At 36.1% G+C, this 18,606-nt stretch overlaps 1 protein-coding gene across 1 annotated transcript; it reads right to left on the reverse strand.

Moving 5' to 3' along the window:
* Positions 1-3,230: 3,230 nt before the first annotated feature.
* Positions 3,231-17,653, reverse strand: SARS1 (seryl-tRNA synthetase 1). Its single transcript, XM_087719883.1, has 11 exons — positions 17,420-17,653; positions 14,887-14,957; positions 13,546-13,626; positions 12,699-12,857; positions 11,347-11,490; positions 10,905-11,060; positions 10,273-10,494; positions 6,158-6,287; positions 5,591-5,748; positions 4,706-4,835; positions 3,231-3,902 (listed from the first exon to the last, which is right to left on the reverse strand). Exons 1-11 carry the CDS (start codon positions 17,553-17,555, stop codon positions 3,745-3,747), a joined length of 1,545 nt encoding a protein of 514 aa, XP_087576009.1. The 5' UTR covers positions 17,556-17,653; the 3' UTR covers positions 3,231-3,744.
* Between the last annotated feature and the right edge of the window lie 953 nt (positions 17,654-18,606).

An 18,606-nucleotide genomic window follows, 5' to 3' on the forward strand; every position in this document is an offset into this window, starting at 1 on the left:
AGAGAGATGAGATCACCCATTTGTACTCCGAATAGCTGCTCCTTGCGAGGAATCTGCAGGAACTGAAGTTTTGCAGTCAACTCGTAAATTGAGTCGCTGGAGGGATTTCAATCAAACTCACAGCCAATATGCAGCCTATGAAAGATTGGCAAAAACCTCACTTTCTTAATCACTATTGGATATAATCAATTTACAACTAAAAAAAACTAAAGAGGGATTTTCTGAACAGAAGGATAAAAGAAATATACTGGGTGAATCAACTGTCTTTCTGGATTAAAGGAGAGGAAAAAGGCTTTAAGAGGTTTAAATGTTCAACAAACAGCTTAATAAGAATTAGTTATAAGAAAATTTAAGAGATAAAGGGTACAGTAATTTTGAAAGGTTAAATTTTTGTGACAGTGCTTTTGAAAATATCGGAATAGAATTAAACAGACAAATAGGTCTGACAATTACCAGAAAAGTGGCCAAAACAGGGCAAGGGAGGAGGGGATCATTAGAACAACCTGCAGAAAGAATTACACCAGAATTTTTTTTTTCAGAAAATGTTTAGGGAATTAGACAAATAGTTGTATGAAGGTACAGGTGTAAGAATTTGGGATGCAAGGACAGTTTTCATGTATTACTTTATACAACATAATAGTGAACTCAAAAGGACAAGCTTCAAAAAAATCTATTTACAACCTGGTCTTGAAATTACAATTGCCACACAGAAACATTTAGTATCACACAACTGCATTTTAGGCACTTGGCAACCAATTTGTATTTATGACTGGTTGGAGTATCCAGGGTTCCAATTGTAATTTGCAACAGTTTTTGCTCTTTTCTGCCAAAAAATATCTATAGGATATGCTGGACTTGCTTAACAATCATACAATTTGCTTAATCACTGTAGTGATTCATTTTATGACCATTGTAAAAATGTAGTAAAATTGAGACCAGTCACATGGTGCCTCAATTTATGACCAGAACCTATGATTGTAATTCCAGGTTCTATTGTAGTTTTAAGTCAAAGACTACCTGTATGGATTTTGGAGAGAATGTATTTTATACTTCATATTTCTTAACTATTCTTTTCCCTCAGATTAAGTAAGACTGATTTACACTTCATAAAAAGCACAAATTGTCAATAAAGATCTAACTAACAAAAACCTGTGAGATACAGAAATGGACAAGACAGGGATGTCTCCTCTCCTGTTTATCTTAATTTTTGAAATATTGAATAGAGATATAAGATGAAAACTGAAAGAAATAAAGATTAAGCAACATAAATTAAAGGCATTTGCTAATGACTTCATGCTTTTTTTTAAAAAAAAGATAAAACAATAATTAAATAAAAATGGTTAACTTATGCTAGTGTATTTCTCTCAAGGAGATCTTAAGTTAAAACAAGAGATTTGGGATTAGGTTATATAGTATACATTGATTTTCTTATGCTCAGGTAATGAAGAGATTCAAATTTGATAAGAATTATGATTTTGAAAATGGTAAAACTGAATCTGATGTGGAAATGGATACAAATGATCACATTATTTCAAAGATGTCCTAATTTACTGAAGATGGAAACTGAAGATGAACATGTCAGACTATGTCGGAGATGGTGAAATTTACATTCTGATTAAAGAGAAACTTTTGACTAGTTTTATCTCTGCTTGAAACCAATTTTGGAACTGAGAGAAATGAAATTCTGACTTTGGGATTTGATGACTAAAGTTATATGGAATTATAAAAATAAGGTAGGTTATTAACTTTAGAATTTGATGCATTTTTATCTATGTCTATACTAAAGAAAGTTGGAAGTCATTTTCTTTTTATTTTGCTTTCTTCCAGTTTTTTTCTTTTTGATTTATTTGCTCTCTATAGGGTTTTCCCAAAAAAATTCAATAACTTCTTTTAAAAGCTAGAAAGATTATGGTTTCACTTGTTGAGAATCTCACCTGTTATCTCACAAAAATGATGAGAAATTCTGAGAGTTCTCTACACCAAGAAGTTCCTAGAATGCTGTGCAATGTTGTCATATGGACTAGAATTCATTTAAAGTGATTAGTGCTTTTGATACTAAATTGTTTTATATATTTACAAATTTCCCCTTTCAGGAGAAATTAATGGCAAATTCTGCATTTAGTCTCCAATTAAATTTGCAATATCATTTGTACCATTACCTTCCTCCAAATGTTATTGAAAAATAAACTTTCTCGAAAGCCGAAATGAAGTTAAATGAATCAGAACTTTACAGGAAACTCATTTGTTTTTAAAATCACACATGCCCATTTTTCAACTCTGTGATGTGATTTTATAAACGAGTTTTCTATATAGTTCCCATTCCTTTAATTTCATAGATTAAAAAATTAAGATCAAGTGCTGGACATCTTTCCTCTTCTACCTGTCTTAAGATTTCAAGAGTAAGCTCTTCCTCAGACCATCAAATATAAGTCAACCTAAGCAGTGGTGGGTTCCCAATGTTTTTTACTACCGGTTCAAGTGCGCTCACATCCACAGAAGCGTCTGGGCTGGTGGGCAGAGCCTCTCGCAGCTGCTATCAGTTTGCCCGATCCGGGCCGACCCACCTCTAAAATCAGTAATAGCATGAAAGAAGTCACAAGTTTGGATTTTTTTTTAAAAAAGCTCTCAAAGTGTTTTGTTAAAAAACATAGGTCAGACTTTGTATCTGAAGTAAATTTACTGTATTGCAATATAATCCATTTAATAATTAATTTGTTCTATACTCAGCATAACTGGATTAATAAAATCTACTGTTGTACATAATTCTTTTTTATGAAGTATAAATATAAATAATGACAGGAGAACAATCTTTCTATCAAATCACACTATATAACTAAGGACTCCTGAAGCGTGGCAATTTACACCAATTAATAGTTGATTTGAATGTTAGATGATGTTAATGTTTATGAAAAATTATAATCAATTAAAGATTCATATTAAGATATATCAAACACTTGACAGATGTTATAGCTGCTATTTTTGTTGTTTTAATTCTGGTCTTTTTTTAAAAAATTCTGTTTTACTAGCCACCAAGAGTTAGGTACCGGTATGTAAGATGGGTGGCCTATAAATTTATTAAATAAACAGAAATATAATGCATGATATAAAAAAGTACACTGCCAATTCTTAATCTTGTAAGCTGCTGTAAGGCCACATAAACTTCTGCAACTGCAAGAAATAAAAAGGGCTCCAAGAAATATGAAAGAATAATTAACTTTTAAAAAAGCCAATTTCTTAAATCTTTGCTTTATTGATCAAGTCCCTCTAAGTCAGGAGAAATCCTATGACATTTTAAAAATCATGATGATAAAATTACACAAGTCCCTATTTGCCCTTTTGATATTTGCCTTTACCTTTTATTTCAATATACAGATTTTTTTAAGCAAATGAACATTATACAGCGCTTTGTTTCCTCCACTTGAATTTGCAATTCTGGGCTTGGACAGAATTTTTTTCTCACATATAATTAACATAATTTAAAATGAGTTGGGGGCTGGGAAATCAACAGCTTTTGTACTGCTTTTCACTTTCACAGTGTAAGGAAACGCACATATAATCACTATGAGAAGCTTCATCTTCCTGTATTGGAGGATAAAAACTGAGACAGCAAAAGTAACATGTTCCTGACATAGGAAAGAGGAGACAAAAAGCAGCAACTAATCCCAGGGACCCCCACACCCACACTTGCCCCCCTCGGCTTTAAGAACTTCACATTGCACCTCAGTGAGACTAGCTGAGTTTTTGTCAGGGGCTGTTCACATCCATGCTTTGCATCTTCCCTTCTAGAGCACAGTCTCCACCAGCTGACTTCTTTTTGCCTCCTTCGTGCTGTTTCTTTTGCTTCTTAGAAAATTCTTGATCTATAGGTGCAGGTTTCACAAATTTTATCATTTCCTTTAGACCTAGAGAGAATAAAGAATACATTAAATACAGATGGATGCCAAAATGGGTATCGCCAAGCGTCTTTCAGATTAGTATTTCCCCTTTCACACAACCCAAACCACTACAGATAAAACTATTTCAAGTAGTTACTTTACTACATAACACCATCTGCTGAATATTATAAGGTCAGGGGCAGCATCCAAGCTCACCCTTCTCTCTCCAAGCGAGGGTCACAAGTAGCTGAAAAGGAGAAAGCCCTTAAGCAAAGCCTTCCTTCTCAGGGTTTCTTCTTGGGCAGCTTCTATTTTGTCACTGACTTCTTTGACTGCAAAATTAATACTAACAACTACAGTACAACTTCTAAAATATTCTGGTTCAGGAAAACTTGAAAAACAATGGATCTTCTTAGTTTAATGTAGTAAAGAAACACAGTTCAAGTCAGCTTCCCATAATTTACTGCTCTCAAGGATCACTTTTAAACAGTTCTCAATTTACGACCATAATTGGGCACAAAATTTCTGTGACTAAGTCACATGACTATGGGGATGCCGCCACAGTCATAAATGTGGAAAATGGTCATACGTCACTTTTTCAGTGATATTGTAACTTTGAACGATCATTAAACAAACTGTTGTAAATCAAGGACTACACATAATACCAATTTAGCAGAAGATCAGCACACAGGTTTTATGGAATATAATTCCATGCTTTAAAGTCAGAATTATGAGGGGGACTCTAATCTTCAACGACATTAGGCATTCAGACAACAAAAGCAAAATTACAGAGGCTTAAGGAAGTAGGAAGGGGAAATGAGCATTATTACCTGGTGGCATGAAATTCTTCAATTTATCTGGTATAATGATTCCTTCTTCTGTCTGGTAATTCTCCAGAATAGCACATATAGTCCGTGTTGTAGCACACATGGTGGCATTAAGCATATGTACAAATTCCACCTATGAAAATAAAACACACCAGGTTTCATACAATTCCCAAAAAACAAACATATTTTTCCAGAGACCTTACTAAATCCCCAGGATTTCGCTTAAAAGTAGTTGTGGTGATTTATATAACTGCCCACTAGGTTTAAAATGAATTTAAAACTTATTTTTTCACATTAAATCCAAATTTAAAATATAAAAAAATAGTACTTTAGAATATTAAATACATTAGTACAGAGAAAACATTGCTACTAAGTATATCTGGCTAGCAGACCATTCTGCAAATAATTTTATTTACAAATGCCAGAGCTCTGTGTACACATGTATGTGCTCGTTCATTCATTCTAAACTTTATAAAAACCAATGATAATCCAATTTTATTTTAATCTACAAATCTCAGTTGCTATAATCTTTAGAATATTTTTATTTTTCCAAGTAAGCAATTCTATGGTTTATATGGCTTACCATTATTTTAGTAAGCTAAATGGTATAGATGGCAAGTAGCCAATATTCAAATCAGACATGCGTCTATAAATTTATTTTGGCTTTTCTAGATCATTTCTAACACAACAATTTCAAATTATTATATTTGGAACAGCTGCCTTCAAATGCTGAATGAAAAAAAAAAAAGGCCATGGCAGAAATGTAGATTTTCTATAAAGAATAAAATCTGTAAGCTGCTCCAAGACAATGTTTTTGACTATAACACTAAAAAAGTTACTGACAACAGTATAATGCTTCAAGAGTGCTTGAATGATAACACAACATACTTTATCCATCATCTTTTTGGTTTGGCCATAGCGTATCCGTAACCGACGTGCTTGGTAATCAGTACAGTTTGAACAAGAAACAAGCTCACGGAAAGCGCCAGAACCTGGGAACCATGCTTCCAGATCCAGTTTCTTACTGGCAGCATGATTTAAGGAACCTGTAATACCAAGAGGCAGCATTTAGTGCAGTATTAGGAGAAGTAATATTAGCAGAGAATCTCTCGATCCTCTAAAAACGAAGATGCTAGGATGGCCTAGGATTTTCTTAAATCTCTTTGAGAAATTAATACTGGTACACAACTACATATTTGAGAACTCATAAAGCTTCTAATTTTATTAGAAGTTAATTATGAAATACTGTGCATATATACTAGGACAGGGGTGTTAAATGTCCGCCATCATGGTGGTGTCACATGACTTATCGGGACTCCCCACCCCCTGGTTTTTGCTAAACCAGGCATGGACATGGTCAGCATGTGATGCATTTGGCCCATGGGCCAGGAGTTTGACAGCCCTGTACTAGGGAATCATCCATCACAACCAGAAATTATTCTGAGAGAGAAATACCTGAGACAATATTCACAATGTGATAAGGGATGCCCAGTGACTGGTAGAACTCTTCAGCAATGGAAATCATCTCATCAAACATTTCCCAAGATTTATTATCATGTGGTGATGCATAGACAAACTGCTCGATCTTAAACAACAAAAAAGGGAGGGGGGGATTAGAAATCAAACTATAAAATATAAGAGACTCAGATTTTGAGAGAACAGCTGTGTTGTATTAAGAATATGAGAATTTAAGAAAGTTGATTCATTTGAATGTTATGGAATCTGAAACCGCTTAGTATTAATGAACTGAGATTTAATGACATTATATATAAGCAAATCGAAATCAGCAATTTTTGTAACAAGAAATATGCTGCCCTGGCGGGTGGGGTTTGACGTTGCAACGACATGACATGCAATCTTGGGGCTCCAGGATTGCTGTCGATATCTCTGTTGCTGGAGGATCCATTTGGATCTAAACCGTTCTGAAGGAACGGTGATAGTGAAGGGCATGTCCTGCTGATCTCAGGGGCATCGCAAACCCTCTCATTGATCCAGGAAAAAGCTCTTTTTGCTGGCTACAAAAGAAGCAGTCAATATGGCTACAGAAGGTTGGGACAAGCCCCTGAAATGGAAGCAGCACAGGAGAGACAGTGTGTAGAAATGGTGAGAAAAATCTTTATTATTAGAGAAGAGAAAACCCAAAAGAAACAGGGTTAAAATGAAATTGAAGACAGAAGGAAACAAGCGGAAAATTTACCCTGGTTTAAAACTATCGTGTTATCTTTTTCACTTTAATTTTGTTTGTTTTTTATAGACTGACTTTTTACAAATGCCTCTTACTTTTAAATTGGACTGGTCTTTTTTTCCCCTTCTTCCTCTATACTTTCCCCATTTTTTGTGTTTGTAGATTAAAAGCCTATTTCCTCGCAAGGCTCAGCCAGATCGTAATCTTTAAACATTTTTTTTTTCTCTTTCTGGAGAAAAACCCTTTCCGGAGTTCGGGGTTTAGAAAAGAGAGCCAAAAAGAGAGGGAAAAGATGTAACACTGCCATCTAGTGGCTAGAGGCTTGGCAACATCTGATATTACAAAGCTATCGGCTTGGTTTACTGAAAGGGTCAGTGGAGAAAACTTCACTCAATTTGTTTGAAACCTAGCAAAAGCCTTGGATGTTTTAGTGGCAGTTTCTATAACTTGGAAAAATGGCACTACATGAAGAAGAAAAGGAACTAACCTTGCCAAAAATTATGTTATAAATTCAAAAACTCTTAATAACTACAGAGATAATTGAAAAGAGTCTTGAATTTATAGATCAAAATATAAAATATCAAAATACAGAAAGTACGGAGAGAAGAATTGAGAATACTTATAAAACAACAATGAAATTTGAGGACAGAGTTCAAAAAATTACAGAGACATATGAAAGTGATAGGAAAATTGTTGACATTGACAGCAAATCGAGCGTGGAGAAAAATTGTAAGCGTGGAATACGAAAAGGAAAGATCAATGAACTGGAACTCTATCTCAGATGTCAAAGCATAAATGAAGATAGGGGAGAAAATTTGGCAGAGACAATGAGAGTAATTTCGGCAGAAGCACCAGTGATAACAAAAGTCAAGCAGATGAAAAGAACAGATGGAGGGTTTTGAATTCTTTTAAGATACCAATGAATAACAAGTTGTCAAGAGAAGCCCACATAAGACTTATCAAGAAAACACTTAGAATACAGATTCTACAAATGCAAGAGATATTGAACTGCACTATTTCTGGAAGGATACAGGATGACGAAATGAAATGTCACAAAAAAATTAGTTAAATGTAGTTGAACTTTGAGTATTATGTATAAGATTAATAATAGCTATAGTCAAATAAATGATCAATAATGATAATAAAGCAGTTATATATACTAGATTGATATATGAAATTTTATATAAACTGTAAGTGAGGATGATGTAGATGACATTGAAAAGCCTTTTTATAAAAGATAAATAATTCTATATAGAAGAGAATATAAAGATGTAATATCATTGGATGATTTCAGGATGATGTAATGAAATGCCATAATATAAAGTTACTTCAAAAGGATATAATAATAACTATTCTTAATGGAAGTTTAACAATTATAATAATTTGTATAAATGCATATTAGGTTGATGATACTAATAATGGGAAAACATGGAATTGAAAATTATTAGAGAATGCTATTAATGCTAAAATAATAGAATGATTTAGAATAGGATACAAAAAACCTTTATTATTGGATATATTGAAGATATAATGAATCATCATAATATAAATGGATACATATTTAGAATACCTTGTTTAAAATGGTGAAACAATAGTGATAATTAAACAAATGAAGTACAATAATAATGTATACAAAGATATTTGATTGACAATAAGCAATTTTTGATAAAGCTCAAATGATGACTATGAAGGGACGGAGAAACATTTTATAACCAATCGACACACTGTATGTAGTTGAAGAGGTTTTTTATGTTATGCGTTTTGCGTGTTTGTTTGAAAATAAAAAAAAATTTTTAAAAAAAGAAGAAATATGTTGCCCAATATTGAAAATATCTTACTAAACAACTCTAAATTTGTTACCTTTAAGCATGCTATTTAACTGAAATAAATTACCTTGCAAACATTATGTTTAACAAACTCATACACAGAATCTGAAAAGCAAAATACTTGTTTCATTCTTATTAAAACTGTTTTATTTGATTAAAAAGCTTTGGGTTACATGTTCATCCCTCATACATTTTCCAAAGACAGGCCTCCTACTTGCCACTGGTTTAAAGAAACATTTTCATTTCTTATTATGACATTGAATCCTGTGCAGACTGAATAAGTAAATTATACAAAGACAGAAATTTCTGAGCATAGCTACAATTAAGGGGAGCTGGTGGGATTTTTTAATTATACTTCTGCTCCACTCTGTAAGTATAGGTCTCTAGGCAAGATTGTCAAGTTAACTAGGAAACATTCTAACAATATGGAAAATAAAATCCAACAATGTGTGTCATAAAAACAGAATGCAATCAATTTGGATTAAAGGTGGTAGCTATTAGCACCAGCTTGTGAAGCAGAGGCGTTACATGGGCATACTGAGGCATATCCATGACTGCCCATTCCGTTGCATTCTAGACCATTTGAAAATTCTGATTGGTCTTTAAGGGTAGCTCTGTGTAGACCGCGTTGCAGTAGTTAAACTGTGAGATGACCAAAGGATGATTGATAGTCTGAAGGCATCCCAATCTAGGAAAGATTGCAACTGGAGCACCAGATTAAGTTGGCCAAAAAACCTTCCGGGCCACAGTTGCCACCTGCCTATTGAGCAACTGTGAGTCCAGGAAGACTCCCAAATTGTGCACCATCCTTGAATGGAGAGGAGCAACCACATCCAAGGTCAAATCCCCAGATCTGGGTGGTCCAAACAACCACATGAACATATAGAAAATAATTTGAAAATAGATTATAATATATATATATAATTATATATATAATTATATAATTGTAGAAATATAATTGAACCAAGATCTTTACTGTAAGCACATGATATACTTTGACAACAGGATGGCATAATAGGGAACTAAGTATTATGAACTGAAGAAAATCTTGTTAAGTAAACATATTGAAGTCAAAGGAAATATGCAAGGCTACCTGTTAAGTGGTCCCTCAGAACTCAACATGCAATCATTTCTTAGTCTTAAATAAAGGAGAACAGAAACAAGTTTCTGGTGTCCATAATAATCCAAATAAGGTCTGATGATAATAAGCATAGCTTAGAAAAGCACAGAATTGGACTGGGGGCTGGGGTGGTGTTAGATAACTGTTTTCAGGTTGGGTGAAGATCAACAGCATAATCCATCTTCCACTGAATTCCATATGTACAGAAATATTCATCTGTCTCACTTGTATCCAATCAAAACTTTCTTTTCAAAGGAACTTCTTAAAACACAATTTTTACTTTGCCTTGTTGGACTTGGAAACACCACTGAATGCATAAAGAACAATGTGTGCATTCTGTGCTTTCAAATTTTACTATATTTTACATGGTAAAGGTAGATGCAAGGAAAAACTGTATAGTTTTTTTCACACACTTCCTCCCCAAAATGGATAACATTACCTTTTCAAACTGATGTACTCTGAAAATGCCTCTGGTATCACGACCGTGAGAGCCCACTTCCTGGCGGAAGCAAGTAGACAGCCCAGCATATTTTATGGGTAAATCTTCTGGCTTCAGCCATTCATCCCTGTGCAGTGCTGCAATTGGCTGCTCAGATGTAGCAATTAGATATTTTTCATCAACGGTATTATCATCACTCTTCTCACTCCCTTTTCCCAGGACCTGGGAAGAAGTTTGGAAATCAGACAACTGCAATAGCATAGTGTTTTATATCTACAAACTTTCTATTTCTGAAATATAAGTTTAAATTAATTCAAGTATAAGCATTTACAAATATATTTACATATTTAAAGTATTATTATAAGACTACTAGTATCTAGACATGGGCTATCTCTTTTTGGTTACTTTAAATATATTTTCTATTTATAGGAGAATTTTCACCTTTCTGTATTTTCCAACAGAAAGGTAAACGTTTGAAATAAAATATGCAGGTAATTACCCTATTGAAATTTTTACCAGAACATTCCCATGACTCCATGGATAGTTTAATTACCCATTGAGATAGCAACAAAAATAGTCTAGAAGCTCACAGCCAGTGCTATTGAAATAATACCATTCTTCTCAGATCTTACCTTGTAGAGCTCTTCATCAAACTGACTTAGCTGGGCCACTTCCTGCATCACTTCTTTTCTCATGAAAAAGGGTGTATAAACTGGGGTGTATCCCTGGCTAAGCAGTGTCTGCAGGGCATACTGAATGAGGGCTTGCTCTAGAAAAACCAAAGGTCCCTACAAGGAAATAGAAACAGATTAACACCATGCTTTAAAAAGGCCTCGGGACCCCTAGATTCAGATTGTCTTCTACAATTAAGTAAAAGACCTATTTACAGAAGCTTCATTCATCCAAGTTTACTTTAAATGCATGTGGGGTTCATATTTATTACTCCCCCCCCATACTGTAGCTGAAGTGTAACTCCTCAAAGTCACAGCCAGGTGAGAGCTTCTAAGAGGTATATTTAGCAAAAGCTGGAAGAAATTAGGTCTCCCACCTTTTCATGAAGATGATAATCATTACCTTAAGGAAGTATCCTCGGCTTCCAGCTACAACAGCTCCTTTTTCTCCCTCATAGCCATCCACCATGACAACCAGATCCACGTGAGAGTACTTCTTCCTCTCAGTGCAGTCTCCCCATACTCTTTCTTCTTTATTATCTACATCCTACCAATTTCCAAAAAAGGATAGTTTGTGTGTATGAACTAACTAAGAAAAAGCATATTTGTCCACACAAGAACCTATTGGACATTTTGTTTAGTTATAACACAACTTTGACTTCCATTTAATTACACACTAGCATTTAATAACTTGGTCAGAACAATGTAATGCAGAAGCCTTTTTGCATTACACCAGGGCTGTCAAACTCATGTTGTCACAATGGTGTTTGGGGACTTTTTCCCCCTTTGCTAAACCGAGCGGGGGCGTGATGCATCCGGCCTATGGATCAGGAGTTTGACAGCCCTGCATTACACTGTTCTCTGCCTAGATGTATTGTGATAAATGTTTTAAGGACTATCAAGAGATGACAGATAATCAGAATTTGGTCTAATATGAAAAGATAATTGGTGGTCTGGGAAGTAAAGATTACATTCAGTGATTTCCTTGGATTGGAGAATTTCTTATAAAGGAATTCCTTATTGCAAATTTTACCTCGTAAAAAGTACTATTTTGCAATCCAAGTGATTACTTACAACCTGACAATAACTACTAAAAATTCTAACAATAACTGATCCAACAGTGTTAATTATATTAAAACTGGTCTTGCTAGACACTGGTTCTGCTGGCCATTCAACTATCTTCTGCTCATCTTTAAATTTACTTACCAGCTGCTATTAGGCTACAGAGCACAGAAAGAGAAAGAGGAACCAGTCTATCAGCTCTTTTGGCTGCTAATAAGAACTCTATTACTTCCAACAACAGATACCAATGTGAACTTCATTCCATCTTTCTTATTCTTTCTGGATCACAAGTTTTAGATTGTGACGTTAATGGACAGCACTGCCTTACCTTTACTTGACCTGTGAGCTACTCTGGGTGCTTGTTTTTGCCTGAAGAGCAGAGTAAAATGCTCTAAATAAACAAAATGGAGTTGATCTTAGCCAGCCACATAGTTTGTTTCCCATTTATATTTCAAACAAGAATGTGATTTAGCACATAGTTGGTTCTTTTATATTTGTGGCTTCTTTCTTTGAAGGATAATTGCATTATAATGCAAACCATATTGAATTCTCATTCTCCTCACCAGGGATTCATCATGCCCACACTACAGCTGTGCAAAAGAACACCTGAAATTAGATTCTCAAGATTGTTTCATACTGACCATAACCAATCACAATGTACATTTACATGCAGGGCATGAAAAAGTTTTCTACCTCATCATTGCTGATTGGCACAGAGGGATGAAGAAGATTTCCAATTTCTCGGAGATTTTCAAAGCGTTCTGCTTCCAGTTTCAAACGTTCTTCATCACATTTCAGGATCGCTTCATCAATTAAGAGACGGATTTTCTTGATTTGGCTAACTTGAAGACTCTGAAACACAAGGGAAAGGCTGGGTGTGTCAGCATGTCATAATGAGAGAAGATTTAAAAAGACTTCTTGTAAAAAGAGGATTTTAAGGGGGCAGGACTGTAACTATATGCTCATCATATTTTAGCTGAAAGTTTATCATACCAAACACGAAGTCAATAAAGGTGTTTGACTTAAATGAGTATTATGTCACTAAAGGCTAATTTTGACATACTTTGACTAAATAGTAATAATAATGTGACCATACAAAAGCTAATTGGTAAAATTACTAATCCAAGAATGAAAAAGATCAGTAGTAAGATGCAGTAGCATGGATGTGTTCAGGATTATAGGCTTCATCCAGAAATTCCTCATTTTACTTTCCACCTTCCCTGACTTAATATGTCTTATGAATAGAACTATTTTGGTGTATAAGCCACAATCAAAAGTAAGTCAAAGGTTAGCATAATATGTGAACTAAAATAATAATTCAGCTCACAGTGCAAGAGAATTGGAAGAATACCCCTAAAAAAACATGAACTGTACCTTAAAGACAAGCAAATAGCACAATAATGGAAATAAATTCAAGAACACATGAAGAACAGAAATCCATCATGTTGTACAAACATCCTTCTCCCAAATTTAAATCATTTTCTCAAATGCAATGCATACATTGAAAGTCAGTGAATAACAAAGTAAGAACTGAACTTACTGTTAAGATGTCTACTGTGAGTTCGTCAAGATTTTGTGCATGATCTGGTATTTCGTCACTGTTACCCACAGGTTCCTTCTTCTGTAAATAGAAATATTAATAAAAAGGAAAACAGGTCAGCAAAGAAAAGAAATAATAAAATACAAAGATTAAATAGCTTTCAGGACACTCTGTATTATATTTTTAGACTTTCAGAAAAAAATAGTTACCAAGACAAAGTATTAGTGAGTTGAACAATTATAAACTATGCATTATATATGATGAGGAAAAAGCAGTATGTCTTTTGTCCAAATATATAAAACCTCAAGGAGAGAAAAATCTAAAGACTTTAAAAGAAAGTCTACCCCCTCTCCCATTTTTCTACATTATTTTCATATTTCTCAGGAAATATAGATGATTTATGTTAAATTTTTCAGATGACTTTATCTCCATTCTTAATCAATTATTTTACTTTTGCAAATTCAGCAAATTTGACAACTCTAAAGCCTAATACTGTAATGAAAGCATTATCATCTAGCATTGTTGCAAACACTATGGTTCTCATCTCTGTATTATTCAATAAAGGGAAAATGACTAATTCTTTTAAAAAAGGCATTTCCAAGAATTTAATTATAAATTTGTCAGTGCTAAGCATTGTTTTCCCAATCAACTTTCTCTGTAAAATTGACTTCAAATGGTACTCAAATCATTCATACAAGACAAAATGAAGCAAGTCATCCAATAGTCTCTTTTTAATTTGGGGAGAGGGGGAATCACTGTCTTTACTATTCCGAAAATAACACTGAATTCCACTCAGCTGCTTTGGGATGTTCATGTTCAAATATTTAGTGTATGTCATTATCACAATTCAAGTGTGCCACTTTCCTCCACTGTTAGTTCATATACCACCTGCTAAGCCTAAATGTCTCTGATGTTGTTTTTAACACTGCTAATCGAATAGTAGGGAATCTTTATTGGATTACCTAAGATTCTACCCTGAGGGCATATTATATCACTGCAGAGTTAGAGTCTTCTCACCAAACAGTATTCTTTTCAGTGCCCTGTCCCTATGCATCAAGAGAGAAGAAACAACTGTTCCAGATAATTGCTTCCTCTTAAGACATGGAGAAAGGGATCTATTCAGGAGAGTCACCAACAGGTAAAATGGAAAGCTTTACAGACTGCATTCATCTGATGCGGTTCCCAATCCATCCTTTACCACTGCTTAGCAACTTAATCACATAATAAATAATATATAAAAGATTGGATAAAGTAAACAAAACCAGAGCATGTAACTTCAATTTACTATGATTTTGTTCAATGAAATAATAACATTTTTGCTTTTAATAGAATGTACTGCACCTTCATTTTTTCTCCTATGGTTTTGCTGCACAAGTTCTTCAGTTTGTTCAGGTTGTCTGCCCGGAATCTGCCTAGAAGAAATGCACCAAAATTTTTACAAAACCTGATGTTTAAAGGACAAACTTTCCAATACAATGTTAAGTCTACTTATGTATTACTATTCCTGGCAATTAAGTACGTTCCTCAAACAGATGGAGAAAAGTACTGCAGAAATATTAGAAAATTGCAGTTTTTGATAGAAGTGAAAAGCGTCTTCTGCACATAAAGTAAATAATAGATAGTCCTTGATTTACAATAGTTCATTTAATGACCATTCAAAGTTACAACTGAAAAAAACTGACTTGTGATCATTTTTCAAACTTATGACGGTTGCAGCAACCCCATAGCCACGATTTACATTTGGATGTTTGACAATTGTTTCATATTTATGACGGTTGCAGTGTCCCAGGGTCATGTGATCATCTTTCACGACCTTCTGACAAGCCAAGCCAATGTGGAAGCCAGATTCACTTAACACCAGTGTTACTAATTTAACAACTGCAGTGATTCACTTAACAAACGTGATAAGAAAAGTTGTAAAATGGAGCAAAACCTAGCAACATAAATACTGGGATCAATTGTAGTCGTAAGTCAAGGACTACCTATACTAATAACTGAAGAAAAGTGGGCTTTGCCTCACTTTTGCACATTCTTAGATATAAGACTGACAAAAGCTATGAAAGGTTGGTAGCTAAATCTTATTTTGATAGTGTGAATGGACTACTATCTTCCATTATGTGAGGGATCCAAGATGTGCTATGTGACACATATAACTCTCCCCTCCCAACATCTCAAGGAATCTGCTTCACTCTCCCACACTTTTCTGATATTTCTACTGGCCAGTTGGCTGATTGCCTTGCTGGCTTCAATCAATCTGAAATGGCTAAAGGGATACACTGCAAGATGGCTGTGGCATTGCCTGTGCAGGAAGATACTACAAACACGGCACACTGTGTTGTAAGAGTCAGGCAGCGTAAGTCTATCTACCACCAAAAGCAGCTGTTTCCTTAGGCCAAAAAGTAGGACCAACCTACAAATACAGAGGACCACTCTTACTGAAAAAAGCGACTTCCATTTTTGAATGGAGTTCATTTTCAATTGAATGGTATTTTGCATGGCTTGGAAAAATGAACCATAAAAATAACCTGAATATTTCATTCTACTACTGCATTACAATGGAATTTTAATTGATTTGAATTGATAGGCCTTCTATCTCCTTCAAAGCCTATTGGCTCATGCTGCCATGGGCAAGAAAAAAAGGAGTTGCTTTTCCAGGCTTCACGTTCTAAACCAATTCTAGATTGATTCAATAGATCCAAACCTAATTCTGTCCTACTCCTTAGAATATCTTACATTAGAGCCTTTTACTTGTCTTTAAAAATATTTATGAAAATATTTCTACATTATGCATTCATAGAATCCTGAGACAGCTTAGAGATGGCTATAAAATGATGAATTTTCAAAGGACGTCACACCCCAAAACACAGATCTTTTCCTTCTCTCTAAAAAATAAAGCAGCACTGCCAAAAAGAAAATGAAACTGCGGACATGTATTTGCAGCATCCAGAAGTCATTTTCCAGGGTGATGACAAACACAGCAGGATTGCATCAGACTCAAATGCACCAGTACTTCAACTGTGTACACTACTGACAAATAAATTGACAAAATTTGCCAATTTAAAGAGCACCGCAATGCTGAAAAATTAGGCAAAATCCACCCTGCAGGAGAGGGGGCTCATTGCACTATACATTTCTCATGACGAAACGGAAAAAAAAGTCTACAACTGTATTTGTGGGATGTTTTTCCTTAGATTGGCATAGAAAGTAGGAAATTCCAAGGAGGAATTGAATTCCCTTTCCCAAACTTTCTGTATTACTATTTTGTTCACAAAGTCTCACTTTAAATCTGTTTTCCGATTAGTCCTTAGACATTTACCACAATATGGGGACACGCTCTATTGCAAGATATCAGCTAAAGGATGCCTGCCCCAATAAGGGAAGGAGGGAGATTCTCTTATTGGGCTGACTTCACCTGCAAGCAACGAAAGGGTTAAGAGGGCATCCCACGTGGATAAGATCAAAGGGTCTTAAGCAGATGTCGGGGAGGGGGAAAAAGCACAAGCGGGACAGGAACACGTGAGTCCCTCCACTTCAACGCGATTTTGTGACCATTAACAAATAATATTGGTCCCCGTCCTCGGGAAAGTCGGCGACGCGTCCCTGATTTTGCTAACAGATTCCTACCCCGAGCACAATCAGATGGGTGTCAAGACGTGTCAAGGCGGAAGGGAGGAGCAGACACGCGTATGAATGGGACGCTCAAGTAGACCGGCCAACGCGCAGGAAGAAAGGCACGCGAGATCCCAAACAAGGCTGACGGACCCGGGTCGGACAGTGGCTCTTTCCCTCGCTTTCTTTCAAGCCCCGCCGCAGAAATGGGTCTCGACCACCACCACCCCTACCCATACAAACACATCCGCAACTGCTCACTCACATCTCCTCCAGGCCCCGTCGGCAGCCACCAGCGCGTCCACGAGAGCCGGGTCCTTGAAGCGCTTCAACTGCATCTCTCGCACCAGCTCCGGGTCGCCGCCCTTGTCGGTGCGGAAGAGGTCCAGGTCGAGCACCATGACGGCGAAGGAGAGCCGCCGAAGCGGAGAGGGACGAAAAGAGGAGCCCGACGCGCGACTCGGCCCGGCAGCGAAAGGCGGGGAGGCAAAGGACGGAGAGCCGAAGGGCGCCTGCGCAATAGAGACGCAGAGGAAAGGAACTGCGCGCGCGCCTGAAAGAAATTTCCCTGCCTGGGCGTGGATGAGGGAGCTGGGGCGCTCCCTGGCGCTTTTCCCAGGAGGTTCCGGCCAAGGGAGCGTCTTCCTGCAACGAGAACCGCTTTTACAGGCAGCTTCACGCCTTCCGTAGCGAAGGTTTAGGGGAAGTTTGGGAACGGGCAAACTTAGGGATGGTTTCTTGAAAGCTTAGGAATTCTCCCTGACTTCAAAGCTCACACCATCCGCGTAAATTGCCTCTGGTGGCTATTATGGACGGGCAAGATGAGTGGGGTGGTGCGCTGGTGAAAACCCTTCTCATGTTAAAGCACTTCTTTTTCCTTTTTCTTGGAGGATGTTTTATTTATAAAAGAACGTAATTAAGAAACCTTGGACTTTTACACTTTTAAGACTAACTTGTAAGCATCCCTATCTCTGTCACTATACAACAAATGTGTAAACTGTACAGTAGAATGCTATGCAATAAATACGTAAACTGAATCTGGGTGACCAGTCTTTTTAATGGCGCATCATCTTCTGAAAGCCACAGGAAGGGCTAGGAAGGGCAATCTGCAGCCCTTGGGTCCGATGTTGCTGAGCTGTAACTCCCAGCTCTTCTCTGAATGCTGGCCAGGATTGCTGCAAGTAGTTGTGTGTCTGGCCAGCTGCAGGATGACTACCCCTGCCAGCCATCAATTTGGTCTAACCTGCCTTTTACTTGAAAACCAAATAGGTTTGGATGGGACCTATTGTGAAGATGATTTATCAATATTTCATCCCAGGTACTGCCACAATGAAAATAACGTTATACCCATTCCAGTATCATTTATCATGCAATTGATCCAAAAAATGTATTAGAAAATAGGTTTCTACCATATGTATAGTTAAATATTACACAGAAAGGATTGCTGCTGAT

Source organism: Thamnophis sirtalis, unplaced genomic scaffold (genome assembly GCF_051295495.1).
Source record: "Thamnophis sirtalis isolate CommonGarterSnake01/CBP01778 unplaced genomic scaffold, rThaSir2_p1.2 scaffold_7, whole genome shotgun sequence".
In the NCBI taxonomy this organism is placed as follows: domain Eukaryota; kingdom Metazoa; phylum Chordata; class Lepidosauria; order Squamata; family Natricidae; genus Thamnophis; species Thamnophis sirtalis.